This window comes from Prinia subflava, chromosome 1 (genome assembly GCF_021018805.1).
Source record: "Prinia subflava isolate CZ2003 ecotype Zambia chromosome 1, Cam_Psub_1.2, whole genome shotgun sequence".
Taxonomy (NCBI): domain Eukaryota; kingdom Metazoa; phylum Chordata; class Aves; order Passeriformes; family Cisticolidae; genus Prinia; species Prinia subflava.
Genome location: NC_086247.1, coordinates 33691480 through 33704546, shown reverse-complemented (window position 1 = coordinate 33704546; position 13067 = coordinate 33691480). Strand labels below are relative to the sequence as shown.

General features: G+C 36.4%; 1 protein-coding gene across 3 annotated transcripts in view; it reads left to right on the top strand.

The window, feature by feature from the left end:
* The window catches only part of SULF1 (sulfatase 1), a 123980-nt gene extending 111017 nt beyond the window's left edge, over positions 1–12963 (top strand). Inside the window, exons 18-25 of one of the 3 annotated variants that reach the window (XM_063392796.1) lie at positions 1703–1799; positions 1883–1977; positions 2379–2444; positions 2939–3111; positions 4169–4311; positions 4417–4540; positions 5442–5475; positions 10573–10742. In XM_063392796.1, the coding sequence (XP_063248866.1) occupies positions 1703–1799; positions 1883–1977; positions 2379–2444; positions 2939–3111; positions 4169–4311; positions 4417–4540; positions 5442–5475; positions 10573–10603 (763 nt within the window). In that variant the 3' untranslated portion in view covers positions 10604–10742. Of the gene's footprint in view, positions 1–1702; positions 1800–1882; positions 1978–2378; positions 2445–2938; positions 3112–4168; positions 4312–4416; positions 4541–5441; positions 5564–10572 lie in introns of those variants that run through there. The other 2 variants (XM_063392784.1, XM_063392792.1) reach the window with 2 other exon arrangements.
* The last annotated feature ends 104 nt before the right edge of the window (positions 12964–13067 follow it).

The following is a 13067-nucleotide window of genomic DNA, read 5'->3' as shown; positions in this document are numbered from 1 at the left end:
TCTACGTGGCATTTTTGGTTCTTAAAACAAAAGCTTCATTTTCTAGCTGTACTCTTTCCCCCTCTGTACAATATTTAGGAACCTGAAAACTGACATCATCGATTTTAGATACACCTGAGTTGTGTTTTTTAGGAAGTGGAATAATTTATATTTAGCATGTGTATTTTAAATGGAGGCCTCTAGTTTAGGTTTTATTTCTAGAGAGAGGTAGGCATCTCCAGAGGGAAATTTGTCCCTTGCATCAAAATATGCATCTTATGATGGATTAATCACCCTGTTAAACTGGTGTTTCTGCTGTCTATTATAAAGTCTAGATTACCAGTTTAGCATAGAGGCCTAAATTTGAGATGACTGAAGTCCTACTCCACATGAAGAGATTAGGTCAGCTACATCACATTTCTTAATGCTTAGTTGTTTGCAGCCACTAGACTAGCTAAGATATATTAAACCTGTTTATTCAAATCTGAATAAATCTGAATAAATCTGAATAAAAAGGCAAACATGTAAAATGTAGATAGAGTTTATCTATTTTCTTCTTTTTCTTTTTTTTTAGGAGAACACAAAGGTTAATTTTGAATAGTAAAAATTATCCTATCTTGCACTGATAATTTCCAACTATGGAATTATTGAAGCTTTAAATAGTTTTCCAGAAAAATTATTATTTCTCTATAAAGTGTTTTGACCTTTACAGAACAGTATTGCTTTCTGAAATCTTTGAGTGAAGAAAAAACCAGAATAGGATAATATTGGAAGAGATAGGCATCTACATCTTTTTTCTGTCATTCTTCTCAGAAATTAAAAGAAGGGTTCTGATGAAGGAGAACCCAAGAAAAGTTCTGTCTATAAAGTTAGATTTCTCTAAGGAATTTCTGTTTGTCCACATGGCGGTTTTGAAAGCCCAGCCTGCACTCTTCTGGATTTTCTACCTCAGTCCACTGCCTTGGTCTTTCTTGTGTTTTTTTGGGTTTGTTTTGTTTTGGTTTTTTTGTGGGGTTTTTTTTTCTTTGTTTGTTTTGGTTTGTTTTGGTTTGGTTTTTTGGGGGGTTTTTTTGTTTGTTTGGTTTTTGGTTTTTTTTGTTTTTTGTTTTGTTTTGTTTTTTCCTCTTGGTAGAGCTGTTTTTTCAAACACAGTTGTGAATGTTTTTATCATTTCACTGTTTTTTAACCCAAGTGCTCTGTAGACTTTTTGTTAAACCACGTTTGAACTTTTTCCTCTGACTTCGGTTCTTCCTGGTCTTTTTTGATTATATTGATCTTCAGCCCTCTGACTGTGTTCTTTTCTTGAGTGTTCTGCATGCTGGGAAGATGAGCCACATCCATGTGGCAAGAAGAATGTATTTCTCAGCAGCTGGTGATTAAATAAACAATGCCACATTTGATTAACAAGAGGCTTTAAATTCTGAACAGGTTTTTACTTCAGTTTCAATTTAATTTCTGATCGATTAAGAATGTGTTACATTTTTTGCTTAGCAGGCACAGACCATCTGTCATGGATGATGAGCTTTCCAGACAAAACAGATAAAAACAATTGTTACTGTTAAGTCAACAGAAGAAAACCTTGTCCAGTTGTTTTGTTTTGTTTTTTAATTTACTAACATCATATAAAAAAATTATTCATTATGAACATTGGAAGAAAGAGAAAAAATGGGTTGGGTAACTGGAAAACAACTGACCTTCGTTTTCCTTAAACTCACATCTACAGGTGTTTCATCCTCCCAAATGACACTATCCACTGTGAGAGGGAGCTGTACCAGTCTGCCAGAGCCTGGAAGGATCACAAGGCTTACATTGATAAGGAGGTAAGAGGCATTTTAAAATCTCTGAAGTCTTTACACTGACACCTTTTCAAAGAATAATTCTGACTCAGAAATATTCTCTGCAGATCGAAGCTCTCCAAGACAAAATTAAGAATTTGAGGGAAGTTAGAGGACACTTAAAAAGAAGAAAACCAGATGAATGTGATTGTAGTAAACAGAGGTAAGAGAGGTGGCACTAAATACTGAATGCTACTCTGATTTCTAAGGATTATACATATTCCAGAGATTTTGAGACTGAAAATAAAAAAAACCCTGAAGATTTATTGATATTGATAACCATTGTAGGCCCTATTTTGGTTAGATATGAATAGGAGCTACTGTGAACCACAAGATAAATGTTAACATTTTAAGATTAAGTATGTTTGTATGCTACTAACATGTTTTAATCCAGTTCTGCTATAAACTAGCATAGGATCACACAGATATAACTTCCTTAAATTAAGTGAAAATTTTAAGTCTGTATAGTTCCTTAAGAAAATGTCAACAATAGTATATTTCTGGTTTGGTTTTCTGTTGAAAACAGTTTAATGACTTACTAATCCCTAAAAATTTTCCCTGTAGCTATTACAACAAAGAGAAGGGGGTAAAGACCCAAGACAAACTGAAGAGCCATCTTCATCCCTTCAAGTAAGGCTGTTATTGACCTCTCATTCTCACAGTTGATTTTTTGGTGACTGGATAAATGTAGTTTTGGGGATTTGGAGAGGTTTTTTTGGTTTGGGTTTTGTTGCATTTTTTGTGGAGAGAGGTAAGGGGTAGAAAAGGTCATATGTTGCAGGCTATCACCAGAAACACTCAGTAGTTTTGGACCAGCTTGTGAAAGTTTATGGACAATATTTCTTCAACCTATTGACCAAAAAAGGATGAAAATAGCATTATCAGAAACTGATCAATATTTTTTTAAAAAGATCCAGTAAAACCTAAATGCAGCACAGCATCCTTTCTCTCATGCTTGCTGAAGGGAACACCCTATCTTAACAGCTGGGGAATCTGAGCCAGAAAATCCTGGTGTCATCCTTCCATCTTTACAAATCCAGAAAGATGTAAAAATCTGCTAGTGCTGCTGTTAGCCAAACAGAGACTGTTCTTAGTCAGCCATTCCCAACTTCCTCTCTGAGCAGAGAAGCAGCACAGGAGGTGGATGGCAAACTGCAGCTGTTCAAAGAGACGCGGAGAAGGAAGAAGGAGCGGAAGGCGAAAAGGCGGCAGAAGAAGGGAGATGAGTGCAGCCTGCCTGGGCTGACGTGCTTTACCCACGACAACAACCACTGGCAAACAGCACCATTCTGGAACCGTGAGTCTCCTGTCAAAATGCAGATGTGATCTACATCAATCAATGAGATGTTATCCTCTGTGCTGTTACTGGTTTTCCACTTCATGCAATCAGAGCATTATTCTCACCTTTAATGCTGTCAAAAACTTCAGCACATAAAAGGTCTACTTTAATTTTAACATTTTTATTTCAAAATACATAATAAACAACTTATCGTGAACAAAATGCAGATACTATCCCTTATGAATTCTTCCCATTATTCCATTTTTATATATGCTAAAATATTTTCAAAATCACAACTGCATAGCACTATGCAGTTCACTTCACTTCATAGCACTTTTGCATATGAACAAAATATTAGAGGTAAAGAATATTTTAAGTCTCTTTAAACTTCAGGGTATATCAATTACTATCCTATGGAGGCATAAACATTTCTCAGTATTGAGCATTAACAAACAGTATTTTTCTCACTCGTGATGATGGAGAAAGAAAAGTGATTGAAAACTTTAGTTTCAGAAATTTCAAGATCAGGTGATAATGAAGTTACAGCATATTTGACTCCTAGCTGAAAATTTGCTAAGAACAACTTTTCATTTGGAGGAAGAAATTGTCTCCTAGTGATAATCTGTTATGATTGTACTAGAACTTCTGGTAATATGTACTTTACATTTTTAAATATTCCCAAAGTAGTCATATGCATGTTTTTTTGTTTTAAAGACAAGAATTACATTGGTTAATTTATTTTTAACTGTGGAGTAACAAAAAGTTATGAAAAGAGTTCTCATGTTGCTGTGCATTCTGGCAATGCTCCAGCGACAGTTATGGGGTAAAAAAATGTCCTTTTTGACACAGCTGACCATTTAAAGAAGAGCTAATATGTTATAATACCATTACCATTTTATTGTCTGTTCAAAACATTAACACTGTTCACAGCCAGTCACAGTACCCAAATCTAAATAAATCTAAATAAAAACCTAAGGTAATACCAGTGTGTTATTACCGTGATTAAAGGTACTGTTAGAAGAAACAGGCATATTATTTTTGACTGAAAACTAATAACTTGTTTGTTTAATTACAGTGGGCTCTTTCTGTGCTTGCACAAGCTCCAATAACAACACTTACTGGTGTTTGAGAACAGTTAATGACACCCACAATTTTCTGTTTTGTGAGTTTGCAACCGGCTTCTTGGAATATTTTGATATGAACACTGATCCCTATCAGGTAAAGCCCTTTCTATATTACAAAATGTCATTCAGCAGACTCCTCCAGGGTTTCCTTAATTTTTTGCTAACAAGTATCATTTCCATTCCTTCTTCTCTTTCTCAGCTGACCAATACAGTTCACACAGTGGAACGAGGAGTTTTGAATCAATTACACATCCAGCTTATGGAACTGCGAAGTTGTCAAGGTTACAAGCAGTGCAATCCAAGACCTAAGGGACTTGAAACAGGTACAGGAGAAATAATAATGTTTATTTCCATTTTATTATCATTGTTTTCATCTACTTAAATTCTAATTGTATCCATGAAGTGTCGCTCTCCTAAGTGTTGCTCCGAACAATTTGGAAATATCCATATACACCAATCCTGCACATCTGCATAACCAGGAGGCTTCTTTGCAAGTCTGCACCGGTTATTCTTGACAGATATTGATGGCAAACCCCATCATTTGACAGAAATGCTGCAGAAGGGATATCGTTACTGGAGCTAGTCAATAACAGCCGCATGCAGATCTTCACAGCCATAACTCTTTTCTCTTGCAGGGTTTATTTCATTAGTTTTTACCTCCCATTATCAGGCAAGGTATTAAATCCTGTGTTTATTTCAAATGCTGTCTGCCTATGTGAACAACTTCAGGTTCCTTACCACAACCGAGACTTAATGTTGCAAACTTCTAATCACCAGTAGTCTCCTTCACTTTTGAAGAAAGCAACATTTCTTTACAAGAGCCTCTGAGTAAAAGAAAGCTGGTATTTTTACTTCAAGTCTCTGGAATTCGTTGCACTTAACTTTGGTTGATTGAACGTTATGATTTATTATTTTTTCACAGGAATGCTCCATTCTACATAATTAGTGGTGTTACCTCTTTGTATCTCTTTCTACATCTACAAATATTTCTTTGTTTTGCAATATCTAATTGTTTGGGGGTTTTATTATTTTTGAAAACCTATGGGTTTTCAGTTCTTTTATGTAAAACTTCCAGGAAATCTTTGTTGGACTGCAGCTCTGTCTTTATTTAACACAGTACATTTCTTTTTAGGAATTAGATGCTGTGCATGGAAAACTACATTTTGAATGGTTTTACAAGTTCTAAACACTAACAAAAGTTACTCTTGTATTTTCCTATATCAGGAAATAAAGATGGAGGAAGCTATGATCCACACAGGTATCCACACTTTTTTATTCTCCTCAGCAGCTTCTTTCCAAATAATTGCATGACTCCAGTCCATTTCAACTAATGTCTGTATCCTGCCGTGTTGCACACAGCATAGCTTTCAATGCATGCATTTTCTAACTACCCTACACTGAACATGGCCATTGTTTTTTAGATCCACCATTCTGCATTTAACGTAGCTCATTGTCATAGCAAGACTTCATACAGCTCATATTTCATGCCTGTACTCCTTTAGATGTTTGCCCAAGGAAAATGACACAGAAAGAATCACCTCTTTTGGGTTGCTCTCATGTTATCGTGTTGATTTTGGATGGGTTGGAGGTGTTTTTCTGGTTTTATTTAGTAAGTCTTCACAACTGCCTTTTTAAATGTAAAATAAGTATGCTTAAAAGGCGTTCTGAGGTACAAAGAACCTAGTCAGACCTGTGGAAGCAAAGCAAAATCTTCTCACTGGCTTTTGGAAATGTTGGCAGATACCGCTTTAAGCAAAAGCAGTGCTCGATATGAGCAGCCTGTGCTCAGAAGCCAGCAGGAGAGAGTTCAATTTAAGTGTGGCAGAAAGATGAAGCTCCTTTGGGCTGGGACCAGATCAGACAAGCATGAAATGAAATTTCCTAAAAAGGTTGTATTATTTGAACTCAGGAAAGGCACCAGGTGAGGTTTTTTAAAACCTAACACTTGAACCGGAGGAATACGTGACAGACGGCTCTTTGAAAGTTTTCTGTTTGAATATTTTTCTTTTTAAAAGTATAATTATTGTACCTACATGTTTATCATGCAGAGCCCTGTGTCTCCTGGTGGAGAAACCAGACAAACATAAAGCAAAAACCTGAAGAGACTGAAAAAACTGCAGGTCTTAACAATACTGCACTTGCTGTTCACTGTTCTCAGGGTGAAAAACAGATTAACATCTGTGGAGTGTCATATTTAGACTGGACTCCTTTTCACAGTTTATCAGTTTTATACATTTTCATCTCTATACACTTTGGAGGAGTAGCTGCTGATATACATTGCTTACTTGAAAAGTAAACAAGGGAGTCCAAGGGGTATACAAGCCTACATAAAACCTTTTTCAGAGTGTCTTCTGAAAAGAACCTTTCATTAGTTTCCAGCAGTCAGAGAACAATTGAGCTAACATATTTCAATGTACAGATCTCCAGTTTAAGCAGCTAAATTTTCTTTTGCAGCCAATTTTGTATTTTCTCCACTGAATAGTTTTGGGATCTAGGAAAATGAGAAGCTTTCGTTTGGTTTGTATCCACCTGTCTGCCTTGCTCATTACAGCCTGGTGGGAGCTGGTTGCCTCAATGATAGAAAGTAATCCCTGTAATTATGCTTGTAAGTCTTTCATTAGAAGGAGTTCTTGTAAGTAAGCATTCCTCATTTTAACTACACATCTAACAGAAATGGCAGTTTTGAATTGGAGGACTATATGAAATAGTAGAGCAAACAGGATTAATCTTTAAATTATATCTTCCTACACTGTTTGGCAACAAAAACATTTTAACTTCTGATACCAAAGGACATACAATAAACGTTTTGCTACTGTGATAAACAGCAGGTATGTTATAACACAAGCAATATTGTTGTGTGCCATTGACATTCCAGACACCCAGTTTCTCAATTTACACAAATGCCTGGGTTCAACATTTTGGTTCAAGCCCCATCTTGGTGGAATGTTTTTCTTTTCTCAACTGAAACCAACCAACCAAACAAACAAAATTAACAAACCCCATTTATCAGAAATCATTACAACAATCTATTAGAGGATCCTTTTGTTGCTGCCTGCAGAGAACAAATGGAATAACAGTGGAAAGTCATCTGAACTGCTCTTTAGGCTTTCTTCAGATCATGTAGATTCTCCACTCAGACCTGCTTCCAGTTCAAAATGCTCTGAGCTAGTAAAGCACTGCCTGTGTTGCAGTAAAACACTGGGACAGCAGGCCCATGTGGGAATAGCCAGCATGAGGCTGCTTGCTTTGCACAGAGGGAGAGAGCTTCAGCAGGGAAGAACTGGTGTCACCTCCGCCCTGTGACAGACAGAGTGTGGCTCTGCGGATGTGGTTGACAACAGGAGGTGTGAACTGCACATTCCTCTCTCCTCTCCTACTTGTCTGAGGTTTTTCAAAGCCACCAAGGATATGATCTTACCCACCTGTCTTTAGTCTCAGAGGAGACATATTCAAATCTCTTACTAGTTTTGAGACATAACAGGCATAGATGGCATTATAGAGAATGTCAGGGTAGGATAAATGGAGAGTAAACCTTAACTAAAGCTTGATCTAAAAATGAAGAAACAAACAATCACACACCAACAACAAAAAATTAGTAAGTTTTGCTTTGAACAGCTAGCAACAATATTTTTCTCTTTTGGATCTATGTCATAGCTGAGAAATTCCAAAATGTTGATCAAGGAAACCACTGCCATGCTGTTTCTCAAATGCATCTGCACTTTCCCATTTCATACTTATTTATAACAAAATTTCTTACAGGGGAAAAACCTCTTCTTTCGTCTTCCCTCTGTCTGCTTTCATTTCAGTGGGAAACTTTTCATGCTTACTGCAAGTTGTGGAATTAAACTGTGAATTAATTTGCTCAGTCAACCAAAATAGCTCTAGTCTTAAGACTTTGCTTCCCTGTTTGTTTAATATGTATGAATACAAGTTATCTCTGTCTTCAAACAAGCTATTTTCCTCTGTGTGACACAAAGATCATGGAACAATTCCCAGTGCCTTCCCAGCTGTGAAACTTCTCTGAGACTGTAGAAACAGTGCCATATTTAGAGAGCAAAAAATAGATCCAGAGTGAAGGACCATGTAGCTCTGACTCAGACTTTCAGCTCTTTTGTGGGAACACTGCAAACTCCTTGCTGATCTTACTCCTGTGCAGCACAGCTCCACTGCCCTGCTGCTGAGCCTCCCCAGAAACCCTGTTCTCCACTGGTCCCCAGACTTCCCCACTGCCCAACCTGTCACCCAGCTCAAGCCTGTGTCCCACTGCTGGGGATGGGCAGCAGATGCACTTTTATGGCTCCTGCTTTGTCCCCCAATCCCCTGGTTTGACCCCAAACCTGTTACCAGTCAAACAGAATCACTTCTGTTTCAGTTCCTGCCATACCATACCAACCCACCTGACTGTCCTACAACAGTTTGTTTTCTTATACAGGCTCTGACTTGGCAAAGAAAAAAAAAACCCTACCAATAAAAATTACAGAAAAAAAATTAAATATTGTTGCATTTGCAGTGTGGTTAATATCTCAGAAGATTTAGTGACTAAATTCCTTGCAAAAGCAGACCCCTACCGTGATATTTTCTTGGGCCCTTTATGCCTCTAAGCACCGGAATAATAAATCTTCTTTCTTGAAATCTCTGTGGTATTTAATTATCTTCTGTTTCAGGAAACAAATTATGCATAATTTGACTTACAAAAATGGCTCTCTTGTGGCCATAGCATGATTTCATTTTTCTTGTCTGCTTCAGGAAAGAAAGAAGATGCTCTGTTATAGCTGTTCTACCAAATCCAAAAACTTTAGTTTCTTCCTGGAACAGGAAGATTGTCAAATGTTTGCAAAAAAAAGTATTTCTAAAATTTGATATTAAAAAAATAAATCACTTAAATTTTATGTTCTAAAATATTTCCAGTTAATACTGTAATGGTATTTCTCTGACTTTCCATATAATGGACTAAATATTGGAGAAATTCTTTTACTGTGAAATCCCAAGTGAGTAAGAAGCAAAGGATGTAATCTAGGATAGACAGAAGTTGTATCTTCTGTACCACTTGAATAATGAGAAAGGGCAACTTAAAATAAAAACAAATTAATGGAGATGCCAAGAACCATCTGTGGGGATGCAGGGCTCAGTATAGATGAGGATTTGAGCTCAGTTCACATGGTTGGACTGGAGCCACTTGATCTTCTAAAGTAATTGATACTAGCCTACCTGCCTGTACAGTTTTCATGAAGAGAATAAATTATCAGTGAGTTAATTACTAAAAATTGACTGCAGTATCATTTGTAAGGACAAATTTGTCACTTTCCCTGACAAACATTTGAATTGCTTGATTCATCTTTCCTTGTAGACCACCTTGTTGATATCAAAATCTTTCCTGAAGTGAATTCAGTCTGCCCAGTGAATTAAATAAAACAGTGCTGTTCAGTGTTACCTTTCAGTATAAAATGGGCTTCACATCACAGGTCATCTGAGTCACTATAGTCACTGTAGCGAATTTTTAAAATATTTTGGAAGTGGGTTTCTTTCGTGTCTTTGCATTTTCTGGCTGTGATCAATAAAAAATGTAGCTCTGTTGTGACTTATAAACCCATACCTATGCCCTTTATTCAGACTTATTATTTGAAAAAGATATTTTCTTTGAAAGCTTTTTTTAAAAAACAAAACCTTAAAAAGATTCTCTGTGTGTATTTTAACACTATTTACAAAGTGGTGCAGTCCTATAAATTAATTCACACCAGTTTTTTACAGCTTTCATTTCCCCAAATTGTTCCATGTAAACTAAAATGAATGTTTACAAAATAGATTAAAACCCCCTTTGGCTATAATTTACTAAATAAAATGTGTTTGGTTAGTTTGTAGACCATATTTTTTAAGCTACCCAGGATCAAAATTCATCTGGGCATTGAAGTTCAGATCACCAATGGCTTCCAGAGGTAGCCCCCTCTTTTATACTTAACCATTGTTTGGTTATTGTATATTTTGGTGGAGTGCTCAAGGAAGGCAAATGGATTATTTGTGTATTGAAACATTTTTCCTGCCTTGAAATATCAGAGGAAGGACTCATCTCTGAATGCCATCACAAAGCCCCATTAGACCAGCCTCTGTTCTCTTTTGACTCATCCAGGGATGTAGCAGGAGACAGGGAGTTCTTGCTGTGTATTTAGCAGGGGCTGTGAGCATATCCAAGGCCAGAACCATCCACATGATGACAGAAGAGGTGGAGTGTCTTACACTTCGAGCTACCTACTCTATGAACAGTGGTGCTTTCAAGTCAATTGAAGTAGAAACACACATTCAAGCTTTGCTTGCACCTCTAATAGTGTTCACCAGTAGACTTTATTCTTTCTTTCAACAGAGGACAATTATGGGATGGATGGGAAGGCTAAGCTGCCCAGTTTCACTGGTGACATTGACTGGCAAGGACTGGAAGACTTGTACAGTGTGAATGAAAGTGTATATGAACACAGACACAACTTTAGACTTAGTCTGGCTGACTGGACTAATTACTTGAAGGATGTAGATAGAATGTTTGCACTGCTGAACAGTTACTACCAGCAAAATGAACCAGACAAGGATAACACTGCTCGAAGCAACGGGGACGAATCATCCACGCCGTTCACCTTGGTGGAAATGGCTTCTGCTGAGGAGTCCAGCGGCCTGACTGGGGAAGAGTTGCAGCTTATTGTGCCAACAGACTTTGCAGCCCTTGCTTTGAGCACGGTGAATTCAAGTCAGGAGAGGAAACTTGAATTAAACAATGATATTCCTGAGAAAAGTAGTTTGAATGACGCACACTGGAGAAATAGTCATCCAGCCGAAAAATGGATGGAGGATGAAGAATCAGACCGTTTGGATATGGATTTCAGTGGAAACGGTTTGATAGAGTTGGAGTCCCGGCACAGCTTCATGCTACAGCCCATCAGCATTCCTCAAAAAGACACTCATCAGGACAGTGGCACTGTGGAAGATATATTTGAAGACCAAATGTATCTTCCCATGAGGTCTGATGAACCCTTCATTCATCAGACTGTAAACATATCCATTAGGGATTCACTTGTCAGTACCCAGGAAGAAGGAACTTTCTTAAAAAAAACCAAACAGAGTCGCACAGGAGAAAGTTCACAAATCCTAAATGCAGAAGGCAGTGCCTCAGCTCCACTCTCCTTGGATTAGATCAAGTTGTGAACTGTTAAATAAGTTATCCTTTTTCTCATTAGCAAACTAATAAAGGTAATCAAGACAACTGACATTCCATGTTTGTTGTAGATACGTTTTGCAGCTAAATTGAGCCCAGTTCAGTATTTGTCTCTGTGCATTTTTTTTATTCACATGCACATGCTCTCACTGCAATTCTCCACACTGGGAAGCAAGATTTCCAGTCTTCCCTTAATAGAAACAGTGTTAACTTTCAAATGCAGCACCACATTCATTGAAAGCGAAAAATTATTTCTTTGAAAAGAATGTCCAAGTCACTTTCTCTGTTTCCAAATGATCCTGCCATGGCTGAGTGTTTCAGTTCACTCAGTCTGCCTGCATAATGTCTTTTCCATCAATTATTTTAACCACTGGCAATTCTTAATGCCATGCTTTCAAGTAAAATGCACTTTTAAATCTGTATGCCATACCATTTATGCATCTAATACCTTACAGGTTCTTAAGTTTGCTTGTTATCTTATGAAATTGTGAAACCAATCAACAGACTGACCTGAAAGAGGTAAACACCATGGATTGTGGAAACAGACTCTTCAAATATTATTTTAGCAAAAATATTGCATGTTTTTGTTGCTTTATTAAATTTACTTTCAGAAAGATATGGCTAATGATTGTTAACTGTAGAAGAATTTGTTTAAATTGGATTGTTTCCCTATATGTTGTCAGTATTAAAATTCCATTAATTTTTCTGACTTTTTTTTTTTTGCTGATACTGATAGAAAGGTTTACATCAGTACATAAATGTTTTGTCACCCACCTGATTTTTATTATTCTGAGCAATATCTTCAAAGAATTATTACAATTTTGAGTCTCAAATTCTTTTTTTGTTTTGAACAGGCATTAAAGGGAATGATAAAATCATGTTAGGTTTCCATTATTTTAGAAACAAAAGGCACATGAGAGTAAAAAATAGTAGTTTAGTAATAATTTTTGTTGTTGTATTCTAAATTTTTTCTTGAACTTTACCAAACATTAAATCATATGAAGTACAATACAAAAATGACTTCAAAAATCTGTATTACTCAAAACTTAATATTTTCCCTTGCTTCTCTATAAATTTCTAAATAATTATCACAACAGCAACAAAAGAGAATTACCTCAAACAGATGTAATTCCACAGTGTCCAACTCACGGGTGTGTTTCCTTGTTATTTAGTGTAGTGAATACTTTTTGGCTATTGCAAGCACTGCAGGTTAAACTTACATTCATTACATTGTATTTTAAGTTGAAACTTTTAAAAAAGGAGATTCTTTTAGTAAGATTTTAATAATTTTAAGATGCAGTCTTTTTGATGGACTCTGTAAATATGTTAAAATTACTAGTTCTTTATCTGATGTATGTGTCATGGGCTGATTGATAGAAAAACATATTTATGGTCATGAATGATGCTATTTGTACATAGGTTTTAAGTTACTAGGATACAAACTGTGTTTTTAAATCTTGTATAATATTTCTGTGATACTTTTATAGTACAATTCTGGCTTCGGGAAAGTCTAGAAGCAATATTTCTTGAAATAAAAAGTGTTTTACTTTACGTGCTTCAGAGAAGTCCACATGATCCAGTTTTCCTGCTGAACAAGTTTTATTTCAAAAATATGTTAACAGTTTCAGTTTTAAGAATCCATCCACATTAAAAGC